This window comes from Leptinotarsa decemlineata, unplaced genomic scaffold (genome assembly GCF_025532065.1).
Source record: "Leptinotarsa decemlineata unplaced genomic scaffold, Ldec_3_MD MMD2_tig00026328_RagTag_RagTag, whole genome shotgun sequence".
Lineage (NCBI taxonomy): Eukaryota > Metazoa > Arthropoda > Insecta > Coleoptera > Chrysomelidae > Leptinotarsa > Leptinotarsa decemlineata.
The window spans coordinates 1,189,526-1,217,300 of NW_027412688.1; the positions used below are offsets into that span (position 1 = coordinate 1,189,526).

The 27,775-nt window shown below is 36.2% G+C and overlaps 2 protein-coding genes and 1 long non-coding RNA gene across 8 annotated transcripts in view; 2 read left to right on the forward strand and 1 right to left on the reverse strand.

Annotated features, from left to right (window-relative positions):
- LOC111517930 (uncharacterized) overlaps positions 1-18,102 on the forward strand; it is a 44,637-nt gene extending 26,535 nt beyond the window's left edge. For both annotated transcript variants that reach the window (XR_002723878.2, XR_002723877.2), the window contains exon 3: positions 17,995-18,102. This is a non-coding gene — a long non-coding RNA (uncharacterized lncRNA). The remainder of the gene's footprint in view (positions 1-17,994) is intronic.
- LOC111517929 (small ribosomal subunit protein uS7) lies at positions 404-3,332 on the forward strand. Its single transcript, XM_023174231.2, has 5 exons — positions 404-553; positions 920-1,064; positions 1,795-2,016; positions 2,545-2,760; positions 3,198-3,332. The coding sequence occupies exons 2-5, from the start codon at positions 933-935 to the stop codon at positions 3,264-3,266; spliced, it is 639 nt and encodes a 212-aa protein (XP_023029999.1). The 5' UTR covers positions 404-553; positions 920-932; the 3' UTR covers positions 3,267-3,332.
- LOC111517926 (uncharacterized) overlaps positions 8,731-27,775 on the reverse strand; it is a 238,757-nt gene continuing 219,712 nt past the window's right edge. For 4 of the 5 annotated variants that reach the window (XM_074182171.1, XM_074182174.1, XM_023174225.2 and 1 more), the window contains 12 exons: positions 26,817-26,976; positions 25,877-25,977; positions 23,994-24,125; positions 22,653-22,823; positions 20,910-21,150; positions 18,540-18,792; positions 18,190-18,461; positions 16,204-16,440; positions 15,158-15,456; positions 14,202-14,349; positions 13,785-14,148; positions 8,731-11,186 (listed from right to left, as the gene is read on the reverse strand). In XM_074182171.1, the coding sequence (XP_074038272.1) occupies positions 11,084-11,186; positions 13,785-14,148; positions 14,202-14,349; positions 15,158-15,456; positions 16,204-16,440; positions 18,190-18,461; positions 18,540-18,792; positions 20,910-21,150; positions 22,653-22,823; positions 23,994-24,125; positions 25,877-25,977; positions 26,817-26,976 (2,481 nt within the window). In that variant the 3' untranslated portion in view covers positions 8,731-11,083. The remainder of the gene's footprint in view (positions 11,187-13,784; positions 14,149-14,201; positions 14,350-15,157; positions 15,457-16,203; positions 16,441-18,189; positions 18,462-18,539; positions 18,793-20,909; positions 21,151-22,652; positions 22,824-23,993; positions 24,126-25,876; positions 25,978-26,816; positions 26,977-27,775) is intronic. The other variant, XM_074182173.1, reaches the window with a different exon arrangement.

Below are 27,775 nucleotides of genomic sequence, written 5' to 3' on the forward strand. Positions count from 1 at the left end.
GCGGCAGAACTTTGGTTTACCGTTTGTTTTAATTGTAATATTTCTGACGGACAAATCAGTACGATGAGCTTTTCTCCAGATGAGAATGTCTATCGATGATGACCGTACTCGAATAGCTAATAACTGATCGAAATAACAAATAACTGAATGTTCATTGTTTTGTTCATTTTTGTCTTCCGAAATATTCAATTGTGAATTTGTGAGAGTGATGTTTTAGTGTGATGTTTTAGTGCGTTTATTATAGACATTATAAACTGATGCGAAAGAAAAATTATTTTCACTTACGGGAAGCACAAGCGTCCTCAATAATATATTGAAACGGCAGACACGACTTTGTTTTTGTTTTACCATCTGGTTTAGTTTCAATATGTCCGGTAGATGTCGCATCTGGAAGATGAACTTTTCAAAGTCTGTTGGCTACTATGAAAATACATGTCAGTTGTCTGTTCTCTTATTCATTTCCTTGCAAATGGTCTTTTCCGGTTCACGTCTTGTGAGAGTGGACGTGAATTGTAGTTGTTGAAGAAATACTTATTGTGTGGCCGAAAAAACGGTAAGTTTGTAAACAAATTCAATTATTTTAAATATCTCTAATAACAAATTCATCCTTCATCTTACTTTACGTAAGGTTTGATTTTCTCCTTAAGCAATAAATGTACTTAACAACACGTGGTCTTTAAACAAATTCAACATGAATTTATTACTGTAATGTTCAAATCGAAAACATGAGGCCTGTTTACCCCACGATATCCCTTCGAAATTTAATCAAATTTAAAATGATGATTTACTATATTTTCTGACACCTCTTGTCTGAAAAATCGTTGTTGAAATGAAAGTATTATCTGAAATTACATTAACATTTTATGAAACTGTTAGTGAATTTAGTGCACAAATATGTGATGAAGTGTTATTATTGCAGATAATCTATCAATATGGATGAGGATTGGTCAAACGAAATCCAGGGGAACACCGTTATGGCCCCCAAGATCGCCGAACTTCCTGAAATCAAATTGTTTGGTAGATGGAATTGCGATGATGTTCAAGTGTCTGATATGTCCCTTCAGGTAGGTACGTTGATTTACTCTATATATATTCCTCTGGACTACATCCATGCTATCAGATCTCACTTGGTATGTTGCTATTCAGTATGATTGCATGGATAGAGTCTAAAGCGTGTGTTATATATTTTGAATTGTTCTTTCAAATTAATTGTTTCAGCTAGTTGAGAATACAATTTTAAGAGCAGTGATACTTTTTTTGGATAAGTTTTCATGGGTTCGCACTAATTTTTGAAAAATTCATGTAACTTATGCATTTTCATACCACTATCATGGATATGCAATAAAATTTCATTTATCGAATGTTTGAGAGACTCCGTTGTGATAATAATGAATTTGATAGTATATTATGATAGTATATTAGTAATAGTAGGTATGGCATTTTTGTTCTGGTGTGAAAAAAGGTTCTTCTTAAATTTATTCTATTCCAATTCTACCCATCGAACTGTATTGTAAAATTTTCTTAATACAGATTGCTCTTTAGATTTTCACTGGGTCATATCACTGAAAGTAGGTCAGAATGAGTAAGCTGATGACAAATTCATAATTTCTGACGAACCTACACAATGAAAAATTACCCCTTTTCACTCAATTATGGATTCAATGATGATATACAAATTTTCTGACACCTCTTCAGAATTTTTTTGTTGATACTTTATACATAGTTCTGATGAATTATACGCCTATTTACAAACACCTCCTGTAAGGCCTTTTTATTAATATCAAGTTTTTTTAGGATTATATTGCTGTGAAAGAGAAGAACGCAAAGTATCTACCCCATTCCGCTGGTCGATATGCCGCTAAGAGGTTCCGCAAGGCACAATGCCCCATCGTTGAAAGGTTGACAAACTCTCTTATGATGCATGGTCGTAACAATGGCAAAAAACTGATGGCTGTCAGAATTGTCAAACATGCCTTCGAAATCATTCATCTTCTTACAGGAGAAAACCCACTTCAGGTAATTCGTGAAATAAAATAAATTCATTCATATACGTTTATCCCAAGCACTTATCAATTTTTTCAAACAACATTCAAAACTTTTTTTGGGGTTTCTACAGTTATTATTTATTAAAAGATTCAGTTTATGGTAGTTTTCAAATCGAATGTCCTTTAATGTTCAAGGTTCCAGGTCAGTTATTTTAGAAAGAAGTTTTATTTCACATAGAAATTTTTATCGGTCAATAAACAAACCAATTTGAATATTTCAAGGGATATTAGCTTGACAATTTTGTTAGGCAATGACCTCAGAACCAATTCTTGTGGTATTTATAGCATAATTCAGATGTTTTGTCGCAATTTCTAATCTCGACTTTTATGTTCAACCAAATATTTCTCTATTTCCTACGTGATGATAAAGATTTTATTTCTGACACCTCTTCAGAATTATTTCTGTTGATAATTTATTCACATATCTGATGCACAAATCTAAATTTGAGGTATGTTGTTTTCCCCAAAACAACTTTCTAATCTTCCTTCCCCTCTTCAGGTTTTGGTGTCTGCCATCATCAACTCTGGACCTCGTGAAGACTCTACCCGTATTGGTAGGGCGGGTACGGTAAGAAGACAGGCTGTAGATGTGTCGCCTCTTCGAAGGGTCAACCAGGCCATCTGGCTGCTCTGCACTGGAGCTAGAGAAGCCGCTTTCCGTAACATTAAGACTATCGCTGAATGTTTGGCTGACGAGCTCATCAACGCAGCGAAGGTAAGCACGTTTGATTTTTTGGGTGACTGTCCTTTCTAATGCTACTTTACTTTTGAACTGGTACTGTAGTTTCGCGAAGGACTATAGCAACGCAAGATTTTACCTTATGAGAGATGTTTTGATTGCTGCTCATAAAAATACATTTTGCGACAAATTTATACCAAGTCTGTATTTTTTTTATCTTGTCCTTTCCTATGCTGCTCAACTTTTCGGTAGTTATGTAGTATCATTAAGGACTAGATAAATGCAAAAACTTACCGTAATTGATTTCTTTGTGAAGTTTTTTACCATAATTTTTGCAACAACTTCAAATGAGAACACATTTTTTTGTTCATTCTCCGTAGTTGAACTGACTTGATTCGTAGAAGTTATAGTTTTGAATCATATATTTTTTCAGAGGTAAACTGGCTTGAGACTGATTTTATTTTTTATTCCAGGGTTCTTCAAATTCATATGCTATCAAGAAGAAAGATGAACTGGAACGTGTGGCAAAATCCAATCGTTAAATTTATTTTATATCTTGTGTTCTGTACACAATGTACAGAGTAATAAAATTTCCATAAGAAGTGTTATTTCTTCATTGTATTCACTTGATTGAATCCCTTTTGTGTTAATTTATGCTTATTCAAGTATTAATTTCTGAGGATATTTTCTCAAACTAATAGAACCTTTATATTCAATAAAAGGCGAAACTTCAACCTCTGGCTTTGAATAAATATGAAACAAGCACTTTTCTAAACACCAGAACTGCACGTCGGTGCACGTTTCATCAACCAAGTTGGCGTCTTCAGGAGATGGAGAAAACCTCTTCTGAAAATGCCAACTTAGTTGGTGAAAGGGTGTCTAGTGATTGGGAAACTGTTGTGTTCATGGAAAATATACAGGATGCAAGTAGAATACATTTTTTGTGTAATTTCTTGTCCTTTTCTAATGCTACCTTATTTTAATAATATTGTAGTTTCGCTGAGGACTAGATCAAAGCAAAATTTTACCTTGTAAAGAATTTATTTTGTTCCTTACAAAAATATATATTGCAACAAGTTTTTTACTCTTGATCGTTGTATTTTATGTTGATTTGAGAACTTTAAAATAATTTGAATCTGTTGAAAGTGCTATGATTGTAAATTTCATTTGAAGCCTACAAGTCCAACTTTGAAGAATATATAAATCGATATCTTTATAGTGGTGATTGTTCCTCAATTTGGGTTATTACAGCAAATGCAAATTTGAACAAAATAAAGTTGAGTTTAATTCATGACTTTTTCAAATTCACTTCGAAAAGTATTCAAATTGATGTTTTAAATGTTTCGTTTAAATATTTATAGGGGTTTGTTTCTAGTTCACATATTGGCAACAGCGCCTATTTCAAGTTGAACTAATTTAAAAAAAGGATCATTATCTTTGTAAATCAACAATTAGGGCAAAATATGAATTATAGTTCAATACCACCTCCACAAGCCACATAAACAATTGTTTTGTTATTTATTTATATAGAGGAAGATAGGTTAGGTGCACAGAATTTCATTAAACAGAACAGCATTCCTCTGAAATATGTCATCTTCGTTTGTCTCATACAGGTAACAGATTCATTGTCCTTTATTAGCTATAACCGATGTTGCAAAATGGAGGAATAGAAACGAATCCCTTTCAATGTTTCGTTTTTGAAGTCTTTTAAAAAAGTTGACTTTGAATTTACCTCAGTAAAAGCACTTCACACACAACCTTTTTTACAAATGATTGAAATATTAAATATTTCTTGAAGTTGCAATATTGAAACTTCAAACTCCCTGGTTTCAAATCCCAGAAAATGTCCGATTGGCTCCTTCGAATATTTCCCTATTTCCTAACATTCCTTCACATTCAGCTAATTTTTTACAATTGCCTCTAGTATTTTCACTTCCAGCACAGTTTGCTGAACCTAATAGTCCCTTACAGGGATTGCCTTGACATTCAAAAAATGCATTTCAATGTGTGATTTGACATTTCAAATTTCCCGTTGAAAACTTACAAAACCGCGCAACACGTTTTGTAAACTTTTACATTGAGGTGTGTTTTTTGAATGGGTACGTTATAATTGATTTTCATTAAGTGTCTGTCAGTTCTATCATATTTTTAGTAATGCCTTAGGCGGACGTATCATAGCCCTTCCTTGAATTTTGGGAAATTTGATGACTCAAATTAAATGCAGTTTGGCTGAAATTTCTCAAATTGCACTAGAAAAAAATAATCGGTTGGCTCCTTATTATAAAATGAAGAACAATCACGTGAACTGCTTTGCACATTTCTTAACAATCTAGTCTAACCACGAATATACAAAGGATATCTTATGGACATATGAAATGTATTTTACTCACCTATACGTTCTCAGGATATCTTTCAGACATTTTTGAAGAGCATCTTATGGAGTAGTAGTCACTTAGGACTCCCATTACTTTCAAATTGGAATTATTAACAATACATTGACATTTATGAACTTCTTTTGGGAATCCTCAGAACATCCCTTGTAAGAACAAGAAGTATAACTTGCGGAACATGGATATATTTTTACTTTTCGAATGATTGAAGAATGAAAACCTGCTCCCAAGGGAAGGAATGAAAAAATTTAATGTTTTTTCCAACAATTACCCCAAACTCCTGTTTTCCACAAAGGCAATTTTTTGTTTAAAAAAAATTTAAACATTAATTTGGTTCTAATAATTGTTACAAAAGGAGATCGGGAAGAGAACATGAAATAATAAAACAGTATAAACTTTCACAGCCGGAGATAACTGAATCAGAGCTATTTTCCTGTGGCCTGCAGGTTTTCTATGCCTGACGTTTCGTCTAATACTGCAGTAGGTGATGAATCATCGGTGGGCATGGCTTTGATTGAATTGAATGACCTTGTAAGTGTACAATTAAGGGCAGGTAGCCGGATTTTATTAATGTTTATTATCAATTCTTTCTTATCGAAATACTTGTTTCCTAATTTCTACTGCGTCTATATTCTTGAGTGGAGTATTTTCGGCTACAGCTGATATGTCGGTTCGTCAGAGATGACAATTTTTCTTGTGTTAAGAAAGATATGGATGCCTACAATTCTTTTCGTGATTCCAACGTAGACCGACCCGCAGCTAGAAGGAATCTGGTATGTCCCGGGTGTTGCTAAAGGTTCTCTAGGGTTCTTAGCTGACCTGAGACTTTGTCTGTTAGTTTTTGTTGTACTAAATATTGGTTTTACATCGTGTTTCTCTAACATTCTCCCAATCCGGTTTGTAACATTTAAAGAATAGGTTAGAAAAGCTTTTTTCCTTGACTAACCTAGCTGGGGTGACTTTGGCGTTTACTCTTCTGGGTCGTGTGGCCCGCCAGAATTTAACTCCGCTGTACCCATTTCCTTTGAAGACATTTTTCATGTGATCGAATTTCTCAGGGAGACTGATTCATAAATGCGTCGTGCCCTCTCAACCAACTTTTCAATTATGCCCTCCTTTATTGTGGTTGATAGTTGGAAATTTTATTGTGTGTGTGTAGGTTTCCTTTACACTCTATGGTCCATTGAGTTCACAGGAAACCAACACAGACAGGGAGGTACCTGGATAAAAAAGCTTAGCCACCAGCCACAACAAAAGAGAGGGGTAATGAAAACGTTGGTTTGGAGGGCACGAGGCACCTGTGAAGCTGCGGGCCGGTCTACATTGAAACAACAAAAAGAAATATAGATACCCGTCTCTCTGAACATAAGAGCAATTGTCCCCTCAGACAAATCCTGTCGCCGCCGAAACATGCTTTCAAAGAAGGTAGTCACGTTATCTCATTCGAAGACACAGAAACACTCGATAAGACTCGAAACTACTATCCAATAATACACACATCGGAAAAGTCTAGGGATATTTTTATAACATACTAAATATCATAAAAATAAATGCATGAGGTCGTTTAATTTCGATTAAATTGGTACACTCGACCACCCTGTAGATTTCTATGGGTTGAACAAAGCCTGCAAAAACGGTAACTAATCTTTTATCAAGTTTTTTACAAACTGTAGGTTTTCGGCTAATATGAATAATCTGAAAGTGGCGAATTAAACTGGAAATATTGTGCTTCAACATGGAACGCCATCACTTACCATTGGCTGAGATGAATAGAGCTGTAGGGCTTCTTCAAGGTGGCATGCGACAAAATGATGCAGTTCTTCGTTTGGGGGTCTCCCAAAGTGTTATCAGTCGATTGTGGCGGCGTTTCCGTGAAACTGGCAGTCCAGCCGAACAACATCCAGGGCGAGGACGCGCTACAACTGCAGTTCAAGACCGATTTTTGGTCTTAACCGCAAGAAGACAACCGACAATCACAGCACCTGAGTTGGTTAACGTGTTGCAGCAGACGCACCAGGTAACCATTGATCGTGTACTGTCAGAAATCGACTGCATGAAGCAGATCTCCACAACAGAAGGCCACTTAAGATGTCCACCTTTGTCGAAAGGCAATCGTGGTAGAAGATTAGAGTGGTGTCAAGAACATCAAAACTGGGATGCAAATGATTGGGCCACAGTTTTGTTTACAGACGAATCCAGATTTGGATTTCATCCAGATTCTCGTCGAGTAAGACTGTGGAGACGACCTCGAAATAATGAACGTTTGAGACACGTCCAGGAAGTCCACACATACAGAGGTGGTACAGTAATGCTATGGGGCGGAATCATGATCGGCGGCAGAACCGATCTCGTTTTTCCAAATCGCTCCCTCACAGCTCGACAGTACCTCGACACCATTCTTCTACCTATCGTCCGTTCGTTTGCTGGTGCTGTTGGTGAAAACTTCCACCTAATGCACGATAATGCTCGTCCACATGTCGCGCGTCTAGTGACTGACTGGCTCACCAACGAAGGAGTTGATGTATTGCCATGGCCAGCACAATCACCGGACCTGAATCCCATCGAGTATGTGTAGGACACATGCTTCAACGAAGAATTACTCCGCATTTGGGGAACATTCACACAACGTTTCAATTGAGAGAGCTTTTAATCGCTGAATGGGCAAATGTACCTCAACAAGACATTGACAATTTCATTTGGTCGCTGCACGATAGATGTAGGGCCGTAATAAACCAGCGTGGAGGCCATACTTTGTACTGATTCCAATTTTTTTTGTATTATGATTTTTTTTCGGGGTGCCAAAGAAGAGCCATATTGTTTTTTTGTTTTGCTTATATGCGCACTCAGTATTTTTGATCATTTAATAAATTTTGTTGTAAGTTACATTCGTTTAATAATCACCTGTCAACTTTTTTCCCTAAAGCGACCTAAAAAAAAATTATTGCCATTTTTAAAAATATCCCTAGACTTTTCCGATGTGTGTATGTAGAGGCAATAGAAATTCTGAAACACAAGGATAATTTCAGTAGACAGGGAGAGGCAATGAACATTAATAAAATCTGATTACCTGTCCTCAATTGTCCACAAACAAGGTCATTTGATCCGATTGAGAGAAACGATGATATATTCCAGGGTAATGGCTTTCTACCATCTTCCAGAAAAAATTAGAGATGGAGATATAGAAATTTTCATTGGATAACAATTTTTATTCACTCAGTGAATTTTTGAATCGTAAAGAAAAGTGTTTTTCTTTTTTTTATACTACTTTTAAAGTTAATTTCACTGCGCTTGCCGATCCACTGTATCCCTATGAGTGTTTGTACGTTTCTATAATCACCTTCGATTTTCAGCTTTTATGTTTTTTACATTGACCTGTCTTACGTATAATATGTGTACCATAAAAGATTAAATATGTATCTTACCACCGATGATAATATAAAATCGAACACAAACTCCAGCATTGTAGTTTCTATGTTGAGAACAACTCGAGCACTTCTACCGTTACTTTATCACATTTGATAATGTCTACTGCAGTAGTTGACGAAACTTCAGTCATAAAACCTGCAGACCACGGTCAAAAACTCGGCAAATAGCGTTGATGCAGAAATAAAAGCAATTTGAAAACATGAATTTTTATTTATTCAACCATTTCACAAACGATGAGTACTCATGTTGAACTCAGATTTAAGCGTAACAATAGGTTGTAGACTTTATCTGCTCCTGTCTGTATACCTCCCTAAATGTCGTTCTCTAGCAGTCTTATTTTAAAAACACTTTTTATAATTAACCCTGTTAGTTCAACTGTATGGTCCTAAATTGTAGTTTGTTTCATTTTCGATCACCTGAATGATATCATCATACTGCAGTACGAAAGCAAAGTCAATTCTCCAATACAGAACTGAAATCATGTGAATGGAAGAAACAGATTCATTTTATACATTTTCTTACAGTAAGAGTTCCCAGAGAAATCAATTAAACCTTATAATTTTGAATAAGATCTGTTTATATATAATTTTTTCCAGCTGGAATATTGGATAACAGTAATTTATGAGCAATATACATAAATGACTGCCAATTATAAAATGATGCTACTGTTTGAAATGCAACTAGCAAAACCAATGCATTATTTCACACGTTAAAAATTGACTGTATCAAATTGTTACTTGTTGAACCATTTTTTCATTGTTGTTGAAGAAACTACTCTTCTGTCTCAATTAAAAAATACCATACTGTTGAAAAAATAGTGATGAAAATGTGTATAGGAAAACTGAAATAAAGTGGTAATACATGAAACCATAAAAAACACTCTTTTCGCCAGCTGTAATCATTAGTTTGAAAAACCGGTCAGTTTAGTGGTTTGATATTTGTGATAATTCTTGTTTCGTTTACCATGGATAAAAACGTTATGAACTGATATTTTTAAAGAAACTAGAAACTAAGGTTTATGGTGAAGATCTTTCTGTGACCTGCACTTTGGTGGATCATTAGCCACTCCTGAATTGTAATCACGTCAACGGACTTTCAGCCAATTCGTAATGAACAGACTATTAGTCACTCCTAAGTTATAAACTTTGTGGTCTCCAGCAGAGCACTGTTTTCTGAAAATAGTATATTTTTACTACTAATGAAATATTTTGTAGTATTGATGAAGTGGTGAAATAAAATAGCCTCAACATTAAACCCAGTGAAACACTGTTTTTAATATTTTTTAGGTTTATACTGACGATAAAATAAAGAATGGTAGTATTTTGCAGAACTCAACAGTTGGTTTGAAATGTCAAATGAAAATGCCGACTTTTTGAAAGAAATTGGCATATTTATTCTTGTTCAATATTGATATCCTAATAAATATAAATAATTGAAAAATTTCGACAATAATCTGTTTTTGTACCTATGTGCGGTTTTTCAATTCTGTATCAGAAATTTTCAAGGCAACTCATTTCAATTCCGTTCAAGTTTTGATCTGGAGAATTCCAAACACCAGAACTGCAGTACTCTTCCTCGACGCGCGTTCCACCAACAAAGTTGGTGTCTTCAGTGATGATTGGAAAAAAGTGTTGGTTTTTGGAAATATGAAATGATTCATTCATTGTTGGTCTAGAATTCGACGCACTATTGCCTGACAACCCATTCTTGATTGAAAAAAGTTGCCTGTTTCTGCAGTGTACCTCTGATGACGATAAACAAAAAAGGTTTGTGTGATTCAATTACTTAGAGGAATTAACGTTTGCGACTGGTAAGGTTCATTATTATCCTAAGATTGTTTTGATTACCCGCCGTTAGAAAATTCAAAGTGATCTGAACAGCGTTCCAGCTCTTTGAATTTCCTGCGTTTTGAAGGGTTGGCAGACCCCTTTCAAGTCTTGGATTTGTTCTCTAAATTCCGCAACAATCTACTACGATACATACAGTATACAGCACATTACAAAATGAATCACATTCAACAATTATTTCTATTACTGAGTTATGAGGGTCAGTATATGATATTATAACTTATGTATCTTTTTTTTTGCAAAGATTTCGTCACTTTGAAATCCAAATAAAAACATCATTGACCAAAGTCATACGTAAAATCTTTGCAAATTCTAAAATCGAACTTCAAAAAAAGTTGGGGTTTATAGTAGTCGATTCAATACAAAATTTTCAAGTATACTTTTATATGTATATAAAAACCGTCCTCGAATTGCACAAAAAAATCACAAACTTAACAACAGAACAAAAATAAGGTACATAAAAAATCGTAGACGTTCACACATGAACTATATGTATATAAAAAAAGTAATACAAACAAAGAAACTGAAGAATAAATTAAATTACGAAACTACGTTCCAATTTTCCGTCGAAGAAATTCTAAGAAACTATTCTTCACACGTACTGCACGTTCATAACGTAAAAATTCTAACAATCATAGTGACAACTAGAACATTTATGATTATTTGGCTTTCAGTTTGATGATTATAAATAATGAGCTAACTAATGAAGGTGGATGTCAGTCGGTGAATGTTGGTCCTTATTGCACATTGGACGGTGATGTCCAGAGCCCTAACGGCGACAGGGGTAACCGTCAAAACACTGAAACAAGTAAATATATTAGTATTGGACGAACCAGAGCAGTAAAGCGCTGGTTGGTTCTAGACCAAGTCATTGTTGTAATGATTGAACTTTTCTGAGCTCAACAATGTTGATCCTGAAGGAAAGTGGCGATGACGATTCCCCTTTGAAGGCTCTACTCATGAGGTTGATAAAAGCTCAAATTCTGCTCATCAAAGATACGAGTTTCTTTCAATCACAAAGATAATGTTGCAAGGGGAATCGTCATAACCATGAAATTAATTCAAATCTATTAGATGGGTAGTAGGTGAACTTACGGGGGAAAATGAATAATGTTGTTTGAATAATCATCTCACTATTCGTTATATATATCAACGTTAAATTAAAGTTTGTAATATTGATCAAAATCTGGGGTTTGTTCGAGGAAGAGTGTATTAAATTCCCTGGTTCTGAAAATGTATTTATTCAAATAAAAAGGAAACATTTTCATTTTAGACTTTAAAAATATTAAACGTCGAGAAACATTAGGCATTCCTTAATTATTTTCCTTTAATCACTTCACGTTGTCGGACAGTAAATACTCCCTAATTATTTCTAAGTAACCACATTACATATAATAACAGATTCTCGTTCATGAAAAATGAGAAGTAAAACTTTCTTGTTTCTCATGACCCGTTGTAACTAGTTCCATTTCATGAGCCCCTAACATCAACCATTGACATATTATGTTCATGTCATCAAACACTAGTCACTTTCAAATTATTTTTACGTCAGTGAAACATTAACCATCCTTGAATTATTTTTTTGGTGGAGCATCAATTAATCACGTCAGCAGATCAGTATCCACTCCTAAATTATGTTCACATCAGTGAAAAATTGTTATTCCAAAATTATGTTCACACTGGCGAATCATTAGTCACTCTCAAATGAAGTTAACGTCGAAGGATTTTTAGCTACTCCCAAATTATATTCACATCGGCGAACATTGAATACTCCCAAATGGAGTTCACATTGGATGATTAGTACCTTCAAAAATATGTTCATGTGGGATCCTAAGTCATTTCGAAACTATGTTCACGTCGGTGGGCCAATATCCACCCCCAAATATATTTCACATTGGCATATCAGTAGCCACTCCCAAATTATAACCATGTCGGCGTACCATCAGCCACTCCAAAATGATAAGCACGTCTCGGCGGATCATTAGTCACTCCAAATTATAATCACGTCGGCGTACCAGCTGTCACTCCCAAATTATAATCACGTCTCGGCGTACCATCAGCCACTCCAAAATTATAACCACGGCTCGGCGTACCATCAGTCACTCCCAAATTATAATCACGTCACGCCTCGGCGGATCATCAGCCACTCCCAAATCATAAACTTCTCGGCGTACCATCAGTCACTCCCAAATTATAATCACGGCACGCCTCGGAGGACCATCAGCCACTCCCAAATCATAATCACGTCCGCGTACCATCAGCCACTCCAAAATTATGAGCACTTCTCGGCGTACAATCACGGCACGCCTCGGAGGACCATCAGCCACTCCCAAATCCTAATCACGTCTCGGCGTACCATCAGCCACTCCCAAATCATAATCACGTCTCGGCGTACCATCAGCCACTCCCAAATCCTAATCACGTCTCGGCGTACCATCAGCCACTCCCAAATCATAATCACGTCTCGGCGTACCATCAGCCACTCCAAAATTATAAGCACGTCTCGGCGTACCACCAGTCACTCCCAAATTATAATCACGTCTCGGCGTATCACCAGTCACTCCCAAATTATAATCACGTCTTGGCGTACCACCAGTCACTCCCAAATTATAATCACGTCTCGGCGGAGCAGTAGTCACTCCCAAATTATAATCACGTCTTGGCGTACCACCAGTCACTCCCAAATTATAATCACGTCTCGGCGTACCATCAGCCACTCCCAAATTATAATCACGTCTCGGAGCATCAGTCACTCCCAAATTATAATCACGTCTCGGCGTACCATCAGTCACTCCCAAATTATAATCACGTCTCGGCGTACCATCAGTCACTCCCAAATTATAATCACGTCTCGGCGGAGCAGTAGTCACTCCCAAATTATAATCACGTCTCGGCGTACCATCAGTCACTCCCAAATTATAATCACGTTTCGGCGGAGCATCAGTCACTCCCAAATTATAATCACGTCTCGGCGTATCATTAGTCACTTTGGGAATGACTGATGGTCTGCCGACGTGAAAATGATTTGAGTCGTTAATGGTTCATCGACGTGCACCTAATTTGGAAGTGGCTACGGTCACTGACATGAAAACAATTAGAGAGAGTAATGTTGATGTTATGCCGACGTGAAAATAATTACCGCATCGCCAGTGTGCTGGGAGTGCATATTATTATGAGAGTGACTAATGTCGCGGTGGGGCGATAATTTGGGAGTGACTAATGTTTTAACATGAACATAATTTTGGGAGTGGCTAATGTGGTGACGTAAAAATAATTTGAAAGTGTCTAACATTCTGATGACTAGTTGAAGGGTAAAAAAGACAAATTTCAAAAATACAATAAATATATTTTCACGTAGTCCCCTGTGAAACTAAAAAGATTTCAAAAAATATCATACCCACCAGAGTGCCCAACAGTCAGGACTTCGATTGGCAGTGATCCCCTTCGCCGAACCAGCAGCGCTTCAGGATTCTCAGGTCTCCGATGTAGCAAAAGTCGTGAAATGACTTCAGAATGCGATTCCGGAAGAAAGACGGTCTCGGGCCCGCCCGAGCTGCGTCTCCTCAGTTGTTTTTTTCTGCGGCTCGACTTGCCGTTCAGGCTGGTGTGCCTCGTCAGCTGGTCGCGTCTTTCGCCCCCGCCGGATATTGGCGGCAGAGCCATCGGAGCCGAACCGCGACGCTGGTACTGCCAAAACGACTTGGTGGTTTCTACCGGTGTGATGAGAGGCTGGTTCATGAGATTTTCGTCATCGATGGGATCTGCGAAAGTGCATTTGAGGAATGGGAAAGTCTCACTCAGTAGTAATACTTACGGTAGTGAGCAATTTCGATTGGCACTGATCCTCTGCGCAAGGACTGTGCGTCCGAAGGAATCAACCCCCCGCCCGCGGGAGGAATCTTCTCTTCTGGTTTCGATACAGGAAGTGTGACTGGTGCAGATCCTCTCCTTCTTGCCAGACTCTAAAACAACAAGATGTGCTGATAAAAGAAAAAGAATATTTCGAAATAAAATCTCCAAACATTCGTCTCGTACACCTATACCGTCAGTTCTGGTAAATGACTGCCGGAAAACAACTACTTTCCTGGTTAATACTACACTGTAATTAAATTATATCAGACAGATATCTCATAGAGGTTATTCTTGCAGATGTTTCTCGTTCATCCAGCAGCAGGATTATGCGAAAATCAGTCGAGTAGATCACCGATATATTGGTTTCAAGGTATTATCTCTCATCAGTGCAGAAAAGATCCGACCCAAATAGCAGAGTGCCTGGGACTCGATTAATTTCAACTCGACTCGACTGCATCTATGAAACCTTCGCCTAAGAGAAAGATTGTCAACTAGCAACAGCTCCATCTTGTGAACAAAGCCCCAAGGAAGAAACATCTTATATCTATCAATTCTCTAACAGAAATCAAAATACGTTTGAAGACTGTATCGATGAAAAATACATACATATAAGATAATAAATATTGCGAAATGAAATATCGAAACATCCCAAAGTACCTTCACCGTAAGTTCAGGTACATTTATGCAAGATACTCCACAGAGGTTAGTTAGTTATACTATGTGGTTAGTCTGAGAGGTTAGTTAGACTGTGGTTAGTCTAACTAAGATTAGTTAGTTGGACTACAGGGTTTTATATTCCCATCAATTCCTAACTGATCTATATAGAGTCCTCCATTACAAACATTATCTAAATTACGAAAAATTACAATACCCAAATGGGTAAATTTTTGTAGTATTCTGAACTTCTGGTGAACTTACCGTGGTGGGTACTCTCCTGGGATCAACATTTTCTTTCTCGTAGCGCTGCCCGGGCTCGGACAGCTTGACCATCTTGGCGTTTTTGTCTTTGTCATTGGATTCGGTTTCTCTCTTGTTACTCCCGAGGGAAGATTTTTGTGGCGGCGACGTCGAAGGTAGCGCCTCCGGAAGCAGCATGTCCGGGGGGCGGCTGTTGTTCGGACTCAATACCGCTATGGAAGGTATCGTATAGTGGGGGATGCTATTCGAGTTTGATATGTTTTCTTGTGAGCCGTGGGAAGAATTTGATCTACTGTCTCCTACAAAAAAAATGGTTATAGTGTTAGTGGAAACTATAAGGGAATACAAATTTACTGTAATGTTGGTAAAAACAACGAGGAATAGAAGGCAAACTAAAACATTGGCCTTTAGTGAAAATAACTCATAATTTACATCTCCCACGTTGTTATCAAAATGTGTCTCAACTGGATAGTTTTTTGGACTGACAGTTTTCTTACTAAGAGAAAAAATTGAAGTAGTAATCACATATAGGATAAAATTTCAGTAAGCAGATACTTGATTAAACTCCATACATAGTCAAGAAACACTTCATTCTGAGATTTTCGCTTAAAAGTTTTAAACAAACAGAACATGTGTTTTGCTATATAATAGCTCCTTTAGGCGTGTCTATAGTCACGCCCAATAGATTTGTTCGTTTTTATGAGTCCACTTCGAACTGTAATATCTCAAAATAAGCGCCATTTGAATCAATGCACTTTTGCCAACGTTACACAAGTCGGTTAATTCCGTCAGCACAAAAATTGTGGGCTCGGGATTCGATGAAGTCGACGAAGGCCGTTTTTTGCCTGGTACTGGCGAAGGTTCAGTAATAAGCTGAAAAGACGCAGAAAATTCTTTTTTGAGGTGTGGAGCTACAAAAACATATGACGTTAAAACGGACAAAAGTTTTGAAACAACCTATAAAAAATAAGAAAAACCATTCAAATCAAGTCCACGCTATGAATTGGAAAATCTACAAAACTAAATCTATTTCAATTCCGACTAACCTTCATGTGGAGTTTCAGGGCAAGTGCTCATCTCAGCGGTCGCTGACATGTACCTCATTCTCACGTACGGTTGGGGAGGAGGGAAAGTCTGCTGCCGAGTGAGACACTTAGTCTGCGGAGTGGGACCGCCTTGTAACACAGACGTGAGTCTCCCGACTGCAGCGCTACTTGTCATGGAAGCTATGCTGGGCTCAGGCAATAGATTTTCAGCGCTCAAAGGCCTCTCTGGATTATCCTCTGTGAAAATTGCGAAAAGAAATTGCAGTGTTTTAATAATGTGCATGCATACTTATTCCATGTGAAGTTGAGAGACAGGTTATTGTGGCGAAGCCAATAGTCAAATAAAATCAAATAGTACATCTGAATTATCACTCTTTATCTTCCCCCTCAAATTAATAGTTGAATGTGGCGTTCACCGAAATGGGGCGTGGTCAAACTTGACGTCACATCAGCTGATTCGGCGACAAGGGAGTGCTGGCGGATAAGCGAAATACATACGTGTACTGAAGCCGTAGAGAGCAAGTTGTGTGTTGTTTACTGCAGCGCATCAACTGCGTGAATATGTAACACGTGGTGTTTTCAAACCAGTCAGCAAATGAAACAAAATCCGACGATGGCAGCGATTCATATCCTCCAACTACAGGCCCGGTTGCCACCGCTCCAAGCTCGTTGCCTGGTGTGACGACAGGATGTACCGCGTGCGATATCACATTTTCAATTGCTCTTGCTCAGTTGTTAACTGACATAAAAACCGAAAAATTTTGTGGGATACTTGGGAGGTGATTTACTTTTATATTACCTATATAATTTTCAATAAAAAACTAAATGAGCCTGAATAAGCCCATTTTTGGTTTTGTTGGCCGTAGTCTGCAGGTGTTTACATGTGACGTTTCATCTATAACTGCGGTAGATATGGTCAAAGGTGTTGAGGCAAAGAACAAGGAGCTCACAACAGATAATACATCAATATTTGTTTGATTTCATTCGTGGTGGGCATGAGACAAATTTATGTATATCAAAACAGTAGTTTCAACGAAAGTGAGACATTTGAAAAATATTCAAGGACTGAATTTACGTTTGGAATGATGAAGAGCTCTTTAGGGAATAATGATGTCATAACCTTTCTGTGTAATCTGACACAAGGGACTTATACTTTTTTATTGGCCATTTTTACTTACTTGGAGTTTTCTATGGATAATTAGTTTTGTATTGCAGTTAAAATAAAGGTCATTGACAGATTTGGCTGAAAAGAAAAACTGAGGTAGTTGATTTAAGGACACTGATTCCAGCTGAACTTGTGATTAACTCGTCTATTGAGACACAGAATTGTCTTCAATTTATTTTTCATGAATTACTAGAAAGTAACTTACTCTTTCTCACGTTTGAATCATATCAACGTCAATTCAATTTATGTCTTTGAAACAGTAATGAAAAATATTTCAAAGTATAGATAAAAATGAGTATCCACATTCTTTTGTTCAAGAGATTCCACCTAGAAGGCAACTTATTCAATTTTGTGAACTTTCAATATGAATATTACTGGAGTTTAGTCCCAACACCAAACTGTTATTTTTAAACACCTCGACTTGTGTTTCTATCACCAAGTGATCATCTTCAAGAGGAAGATTAAACTACACGAGTTAGTTTAATCTTCCTCTTGAAGATGCATTATTACTTTTCAATTTTTTCAGTCTTGACCCCGGAAATGTTGAAAAACATATATTTGAAAAGAATATCCACTTATTGATTATTCTATTTTTCAATAACTCATGGAATGATTGTTTTTTTCAGATAAACTTGAAGATCTCTTTGAAGAAGTGGATCAATTGGAAAACTGAATGGAGGCAATATTCAATATATAGGACACAGAAGAGATTGAATAATAGTGCTTCAAATTGTCTATCTTGAATTTTGACAAAATTTATGGAATACCATGGAACAGGCGTCAAAGTTTGAAATAATTTTCACAAGTAAGGAAAAACTCACCGGAAGAATGATGAGGGCTGCTGGATGATATCTCAGACGACTGGGAGGCATACCGTAGCAGTTCGTCTTCTTCCCTAAGGCCACTGGAAGCTCTGGATTCAGTCTGAGGGCTGACTGGCGTTCGGCTGAATGTGATACCCCTGCCAGTAGGCAGACTTTCTCTCCTGTAAATCGTCCTTGGCAGTGACTGCTCCATATTGACTGGCACAGAGTGTCTTCTTACGCCCAAAGATTCTAGCGTCGGCACCGCTAGTGATTGTCTTCTCATTTCCCTGTAATAGTAAAGTATTTAATGACAATAAGAAGTTATATCCCCTGAATTTCCATAGAATATCGTATGGTTTACATGCCTTGGTGGAGATGGTATAAAATCTTGTATGCTGGGTGTCTCCAAGGAACGTTTCGCAGGTTCCTCTTCGTCACTTCCCTCGACTTCAGCGTCCGATAACTCCGTTTGAGTTTCTTCAGCCTGTTCCGCGTTTTCTTGAGCTTCCCATCGCTTCCTGTTCTCCTCCAGAACTCTCATCATGTACGTCGACAGGGTGCTTTTCAAAAACCTGTGCCATTCGGAGAATAGCGGCGTGACGACAAATTTGAAAAATCCTGGAAGCGAAAGCAAAATGTTGAATACACATATTTTTGAGAAATAAATATATACAAGCATATCCATCTTTATTATTACTAACATTGGAATCCACTAATATCACGTTAGATAATAGGCCACAAAAAATTTTCGATTTAGGTCTGGATATATTATATCGCAGCTGAATTGTGAGTTAAGTATCAATGATAAAACAGAGTGTATGTGTGTACTTATGTAGGCACGTAAGAAGTTATACTTGGTTTTTTAAAATTATGTGTCGCTGTGATTTATTCAACTATTGATTTAATTTTATTCATGTTTTCCAAATATTTATTGAAATTTATTTTGATACTATCGCCATGTTGTATGGGACAACCTGGCGTTGATTTTTATTACTTAAAATTTCAAGATTACTTTGAGAAAGAAACATTTAATTCAATTTAATACCTATTTGGAATAATTTAATTTTCCCTAAAATTCTACAAACGTACTCAAAGTAAAAATACCTTTTTTCACTTATAATCACAGTAAATTATCTTTAAATCAATAAATTGTTGATAATTATCAGACACCACTATGTATTATTTGAAAAAATACATATTTATGTCTATTTATATATATATATATATATATATATATATATATATATATATATATATATATATATATATATATATATATATATATATATATATATATATATATTAAAATTGAATGAAATTAAATATATATATATATATATATATATATATATATATATATATATATATATATATATATATATATATATATATATATATATATATATATATTAAAATTGAATGAAATTAAATATATATATATATATATATATATATATATATATATATATATATATATATATATATATATATATATATATATTTTATTCGTACTGATACAAATCACTCCAGGGACTTCCTCTACGATCGCACCAGAGGATGGTTGTGCCGATAACGACCGTCCTCAAAGATCGTACGTGGATATCGTGGTCAGAGTGGAGTCCAAAAGTGGTGTGTTTTTCGAAAAATTAAGTCAAGTTCGAATAAATATTAAACCAAAAGATATTTTGAGTGAAGTGGCGGCACCATACGCCAGTAACCAGGCAGGATGTCGACGAATTCGACGAGGTCGTCAGTGCGATAATAGATGTGTTATTTGTGAAAGTCATATTGAGACGACTGGAGGCCCCCTACCAGAAAAATGAAGTATTTTTATAAAAGAAAAAGTGGCAGCATTGCCTTGAGCAAGATAGCTGCGCCTCCAGAATAAGCTTCTGTTCACTATGGACAGGAGTCTGGCCAAATGCGCTGGAATGAGAAGCAACCGCCCTACAAATTAAAGAAGAAGAAGGAGCTAACTTCAGGGTATCGGTTTTTCGTGACGGTGTGCGCGCGCATTGTAAACATATTTGTTCTTATCATTTTCCCTAACGCGCCAAAAAAACTATAACTTCAAAAACTTTGAAAATCTGTGTTTGAAGTCGAAATTCATCAATGTTCCAGGATAGAAGTCAAAAATACATACTCAGGTTGGAATTCAGTAACATTCCGGACTGAAAGTTTAAATTCAATGAAATTCGTAGTTCAAAAATATTCTAGTATGGAACTCCGATTTGAATCTCAGAATTTTGTTGTCCAATTTCAAATCCAAGATTTTTTGATGATGAACGACGTTACTCACAGCTTGACAAATCTAGCTATGTCACTGAATCTTAGATGCGCAGTAGATCAGCCGGCGGAGTGAGGCGAGAGCTCATGAACATCGAGGAACTAGTGTAGTGAACAACGTGTTGGTACAACAAGTGGGAAAATTAGTCTGTGAGGTGAACTGTGAGTTATTTGTTGTCTTGGAAAATGCTTTCAAACAGTGATCTGAAAAACAGAGTTCTCAGTGGACAAGGTAGAGAAATTGTCAACAACGTATTAGGATTAATGCAAGCGGAAGAGCAATGGTATATGTCTAATTTTGAAAACTTGCTGAATTCTTTTTCCGATGGTAATGTACAGTCTGTACCATGTCTCATTTCATTTCAGAGGCACATCTATATTTGCTAAGCTGCAGAAGATTCATTCAAATTCAAATTAAGTAAAATACAAAACAATTCATGAAAACTCACCGACTTGAATTTTAGCAACGGACGTCGACTGCTGGTCGCAAATGGAAGTGACTGGAAGATTGAGTTTTCTCTCGTACTCCCCTTGCCTGAAGAATTCGTCACACACCTTGATACTCCATTTGTGTGAGATTTCCCACGGCCGCGTCGGATTCGATATATCGGCGCATTTTAGCGCGATCTGCATGATAAACTGTCTATGTTCGGGCTGCCTTAAATCTAAAGTGCCTTCGTCTAAGTGTTTCTGAAAACATCAGCACAAATTCAAGTCCCTGATGAAGTGTAAATATATAAAAGCTTGGTTCATATATTAGGTCAAGACTATAACAATAACTATACATATAACTGATCTAGTACATTATTAAATGAATGAAACATACATGACACATCAGCAACTGGAACAATATACTGTTGTGGTGAGTCAATTGATGAACAGTGTCTCAGCTTCTACAGTCAGCTGTACATCTTACCAGCAAATAAATACATGCCTTTTCAAATTAATTTATTTTTGATAGTTCTATGTCAGTTCTTCGGCGGGTGGTTCCACCGGTTACCTTTCTACTTTACAAAGAAGGCAAAAGGCACGCTTTTGTGGAAAAAAGGTTGATTTAAAATGCTATTTGTTACAAACTTCTCAGAATGCGACACCATCATCACATTGTCTAAATTGAAAGGGGTATATTTCTGTGGGAGATCAAAATTTCAGAAAGAAAGGTTTCGTCTTTCTACTTCTCCATCCATACAAAAAATTGTGGGAATCTTCCAAAGAAAGGAAGAAAGCAAATAATTCAAAAACAAACCCTTTACAAAGATGTGTAGATCATGCCAAAAAGTAATTGTTTCGCAAGAATTTTTTGTTCCAGTTTGTGCCTGAAGTTTACTCCTTTGCATAATCTTCACATCTTTGTATAGAGTTTATTTTGAAGTTAATAGCCTTTTTTCTTTGGAAAATTCCCACATTTTTGGGAGGGTTAAACCGCTTCGTAACCTAACGCGAAACGGTGCCAGTTTGTCTGGGTTTCCTTTCTCTTACGCATACGTCAGAGGAAGGCAGGCTCCTCCTCTTTCGCCGGTCAGACGATCAGTGTTTAGTGTGCGTTAGACATGTTCTGCTGACAGTATTATAAAAATATAACCAGCAATCACGTACAAAGTGGCTTGAAAATGATGATGGTAATTTTGTGTACATACATACATTGGAAATGAGGTCTAAACCTTCAATGAAATGTATCACCAGGACATGACTAAGACGCGAAACGCGCGTCGAGAGACAGTACTTTCATTCTGGAATTGTTTTCAACAGATCAAGTTGGTAAGAAAAAGGAATGAAGAAGTTGTTGCCCACTTTTTCTATGAAATCTACATTATTCTCAGTATTTAATAATTCAACCAGCAGTAGGTACAACTGAAATTAATGGATTGGAATTAGTATAATGGTTTTCAGAAAGTCAGAAATACCCATTGGCTAATCAATTGAGTACAGCTTGTCCAATCTAGGAAGAGACTTGAAAATTCTCTCTCTCTCTCTCTCATAATCTTCTAATGAATGCACATTTAGTGGGTGGGACCATAACGGAATTCAGAAAGCTCTTCCTACATTTGGTAAGCTTTAATTCTAAAACAAAAATAGGCACGTTCCTAACTATTCTAGCACAACAGTTTCTATCTTTTATGTTTGTAATAGTTGCCAGCAACATTGAAATTATTCATGTGACTACCGGGATCTAGGAAAACATCGGAACTTACTTTGAATTTTGTCAGGAATTCTTGCTGCCTATTAATATCCGTTGCTAAAATGAGATCACGTATTTGTTGTTCCAGATCAGTCCGATAAGGCCTCAATTGCTCGGCCATTCCGCTCTCCAACAGACAACCGATCGCCGATCGCCAGTGATGATTTTCTAATACCGACTTATTCTGTGGAAATAATTGAAAATTGGTGTTTGTTGAGTTTTGAGATTGTTTTAAGTTGTGTCTCAACATTTCGCTCTGAGATTATATCTACATTACTCAGATTGGAAACTCTGGCACATCAATTTGCTTAATCGGTATCTGCTGCAGTTGAAAATTCGTAAAATAACTCAGACAGATAGAAGGAGAAAAAAAAAAACGTTTCTTGAAGGTTGTGAAATCCAGACTCTCTAATTTTTCGATTCTTGCAATTCAACATTCACTTGTTTGAATTATCTGCTATCGTGACCAAGAATTGGGTTTGTTTCACTTGATAGTCAAATACGATGTTTTGCCTTCTCCGACCTGAATATTTGAAACAACAAACTTCAGTGTCAACACAAAGTGAATGACATGAAGGTCAATGAATTTATATGTATTCAATGTCTCAAGTTCGGAAAATTCAAATACAAAGTTTATAATCCAGTTAGAAGTCTTCAGTAAGTTTAATATAAATTATTTGAGATGATGTATTTTGCAATTTCCTGAAGTAATCCATCTATATTTCTATTTACTTCCACTGGATTTTTTCAAAAAGAGTTTTGAAAGGAATTTTTGGTCCTTAGAGCCGGATAATATCACCGGAGCCCATTTTTTTTTCTTCCAAAGTATGAATTTGCTGAATAAGCAAAAAAGTATACACATTCATAACAAGTTTGAAGTATTTTGATCAATTGCCGACATATAAACATGCAATATTTTAATTTCCATTACCGATATCACACAAACTTGTGTGAAAGAATATCAGTGGAATATTAGAATATATTGAATGGAACGGTTAAAAAGAGGTACAAAAGAAAATGATTTTTTTTCAGTAAATCAATATTTTGGACTACTTCTCTAGTGACTTGCATTCGCGTATGAATATAAGCTATCAATAAAAAAAATCTAGTTGGACATTGGTGAATGGAAACACTATTCACATAAATTCACATAAAAGCAGTTCATCCTCCACAGAAAACGATTTTAAAACAGTACTTGGAGTATATTTACATTTTCTCAACTGGCGCAATAAAAATTCTTCGGTGCAAATTTATGTTTTATACAATTCACCAGCGTTTATTTTTCCAACGCCTTAATGAAAGTTTCAACAGCTAATGATGTTGAATTATGGTTATTCAGTCCGTAAATACTCACTTGATACAAAATGGCAAGATGATTGGAAGTGGATATGAGAAAATGTTGATTCACGCCCGGATGATCCAAATCGTGAGCAACGGCACCGATGAGAGCGGCCATAACTTCTAAGGGTGTAACGTGTTGTCTGATCTACAAAAAACGTGAACGATAATGAATCATATTGTCATATAAAACCTTCAAATTAGTTACTTCTTCACAAATAATTCAAACAATCTTTGAGCTTAGTTTCGATATACCTGAGAATATCCATTAATTTGAATAATAATGATTAAAATAATTTTAAGTGATTATACTGTATCAACATCATTGTTTTTAAATTTAGGTATACATATTATTACTTTTCTTTTGCGACTTGCCATATACAAGCTTTGTATCAACAGTGATCAATGAATATTATTATTATATGACTGACTAGTATTGTATGAGTCATGTTATATACATAAAGTTACCATGCACTTTCTGAGGTGCAATAGCTATATTATTTCTTTCTACTACTCCTTCTTTATACAGAGATAAGAATGCATGAATCTTTCAAAGAAAGGAAGAAAGCAATACATTTCATAATAAATTGTTCACAAAGAAGTAACTTTCAGACACAAAAAGCCCTCTTCAAACAACTACTTTCATATACATATACAGTGAATTATACAAAAAACTATTTTTCCGAACATTCATATGGAATTGAATCAGATATCATTCACAGGATTGCTAAACAATATGGTGTATAAAAAATATAGTATTTCACCTACATGGAACAATGTCATTCATTCATGACAGTACATAATGACATTCATTCCCAGCTATAGGAATCTTGATCAAAATGAAAGGGGTATATTTCTTGGAGAGATCAATACGACATAAAGTCGTAATTTTATGAATTAATCCAGTGCTTTATATAGTCATTTTACCCAGATTGGCGCCGAAGAGACAATAATGCAAATATCTTATTCCGAAACATCGAATGTACGCCATTGAGGATAACAGGATGTACAATAGAAACAGTATCTGAAGATGTTGATGCAGAACTGGTCTCTATAAATGGTTTTTCACAAAGAAAAGTTTTGGTATGCCTTAAACCACGTCAAAAAATCATAATCTAATCCATGTTATACGGTGCAGAAAATTGTATTGCTAATATTAATTTTTGCATTGCACAGGAATTCAAAGAGGCTACTCTAAGGTTCTTCTGATGTTAGGCAACCATTAGTAGATATACTAAGTTCGTACGGTGGCCGCATGCGCACTGTCGATTTGACATTCAACGTGTAGAAGAGAGGGCAGCACCTGACGTATGAGTGTTGAGAGAGCGCCTCTAGCACCGGCTTAGAGGAAGCTGACCCGTTTCAAAGATAAAAAACGTGTGTAACTAGTGTTCGAAGAAACCCAACACGACGCACCATAGTAGGTGAACGACAACAACAACAGCATGTATCCCAGTATCCCATTTGAAAAAAAAGTGCTATTTCATCAAAATAATGCACCGTATCACAAATCAAAGAAAATGATGGCAAAATTGGATGAGTTGGGCTTCAAATTGCTTCCACATCTAGCATATTTTCCAGATCTGGCTCCCAGTGATTTTCTCCTGTTCTCAAACCTCAATAGAATGCTCGCTGGGAAGAAATTTAGCGCCAATGAAGAGGTTATCTTCGAAACTGAGGCCTATTTTGAGGCTAAAGACAAATTATGCTATAAAAATGGTATCAACAAATTATATGACCGCTATAATCGTTGCATCCCCCTCGTAGGCAACTTTATTGAATAATCAAATCAAATTTTACCAAAAAGTTTTTTCTATGTTAGCTAAAAAACTTTTCAGCCCAACTGTAATCATAATTTGATTTGACCATCATTAAATAATAAAACTAAAACGTAATTACCTTATCTTCTTGTAAAAAACAGTGCATTGCTTGAGTTACATCAGTCGCATGAATGGAATTGTGATAAGGATTCGTACTGTGGTACCCTTCTTCTATAAGAGCTGAAACAAATACATAAAACTGAAATATTAAACAGAAAACTGATGTTTCAGTTAATATAAAACATATTTTACAATCATTTTCATACAATTGTTGTTGTTTAACATGGTTATCAAATTTAAGATTTTTGTCTATGAGCACACCTAGGAATTGAGAACGATCTTTATTTCCAATTACATCTTTGCCAAACACACGTTCACCAATCGAGCATCTGAAGGGTAATACGTGTGTTTTTTCTGTGTTGAAAGATAATTTGTTCGCATCGCACCACTCTTACAATTTTCAAGTCTGTAGATATTATATCATGTAATTTCCATAGTAGCTTTCCATAGTATAGTGCTATCATCTCCAAAGAGCGTGAATTTACCAGATATCATGACTTCAGTGAGGTTGTTGACATATAATAGGAAAAGAATGAGGCCGAGAACAGATCCTTGGGGAACTTCTGACGATATTTCCCTCCAATTCGAAAGTTCCGCAGTTTTAACCATCTGATATCGTCCTGAGAGATATGAATCGAACCATGTGAGAGTCTAACCATACAGTTGAGGTTTTCTTAGCGGCATCTTGTGATGAACACAGTCAAATGCCTTTATTAGATCACATAACACTGCTGCTATTGTCTCTCCTTTTAACGTGCGATTCCTGGCACGGGTTGGAGGAACAGCAGTGAAAATCGACCGTCCGACCTCTCGGCTCGAACCATTGTTTCACCTGACAAATCATTCGCGTTTTAGTACATGATTAATTGTGAAAAGGGGGTACTAAAGTAGTTCAGATCTTTCAACGATTGTTTGATCATTTTTGTTTTCTAAGAATAGTATATGAGTAACGCACTTACTAAAGAGTTTCCACACTTGTACGACATCTAGCTGGAAGTAGTCCAATAAGCCGTACCAGTGGAATAGATGAACACATAGAACGGGCAGTGATCTTCCACCGGCAACGGTTTCTAGAGTAAAGGCGTTGAATGCCCATTTGCCACAACGGTCTAGAATTTTCTGAAAAAAAAACAAATAAGACTAAATAATAGTTAGTCAAACCATTTTCTGTAATAAACGCCCTGAGAGGTAGAACTGCCTACATCTGAACTAGGTAATGGATATTTTCGAGAAATCAAGTGATTTTTATCCTAGAAGTAATATATTGTAATTGATTTTTTCAAAATATACATGTTTTACCAGAATTAATCATTTATCTAATCAAGTTTTCTAATAACCTACTGTTGTACAAAAGACATTGTAAAATAGTTTGACTTTCCACTCCAACTGATGAAGTTACTCTATAGCGAAACGCATTCCTAATACAATTTTCTTCTGAGAATTGTATAGTTATTTTCATGGATATGTTAATTTGACATACATAATTTTCGAATTCTTGAAACTTTAGTTCTACTACATATGGTCTCTTGAATAGGCATGATTACATATTTTGAAATAATGTTCTATCCTGTTGGGAAATATATTATAATTACAAAGTACATCATATTTCAAATCATCTAAAGCAAGAAGTCATTCAGGCCAGTCTCAACTCTCTACACTGTAGGTCAGGGGTCTACAAACTACGGCCCGCCGGCCAAATCCGGCCCGCCAGTGTCATCAATCCGGCCCGCGACAGCCAATGATTTACTGTCATCAATCTGGTTAGCGACAGCCAATGATTACCTAATTGTTGTTACTATTGCTGTGATAAGTTGAAGAAGAAAACACAGAATGATAATTACTCGTTTTATTTTCTTGCAAGGTGAAACTTAACGACAGAAATGATGACAAAGAAAACTTAACTGAAGTATCTAAGTTT

What these genes read in the sequence shown, in the direction of transcription:
- LOC111517929 (XM_023174231.2), top strand. Translation starts at nt 933, where the DNA reads ATGGATGAGGATTGGTCAAACGAAATCCAGGGGAACACCGTTATGGCC. An exon ending in TGTCTGATATGTCCCTTCAG is followed by an intron (nt 1,065 to 1,794) that starts GTAGGTACGTTG and finishes AAGTTTTTTTAG; the next exon opens with GATTATATTGCTGTGAAAGA. An exon ending in CAGGAGAAAACCCACTTCAG is followed by an intron (nt 2,017 to 2,544) that starts GTAATTCGTGAA and finishes TCCCCTCTTCAG; the next exon opens with GTTTTGGTGTCTGCCATCAT.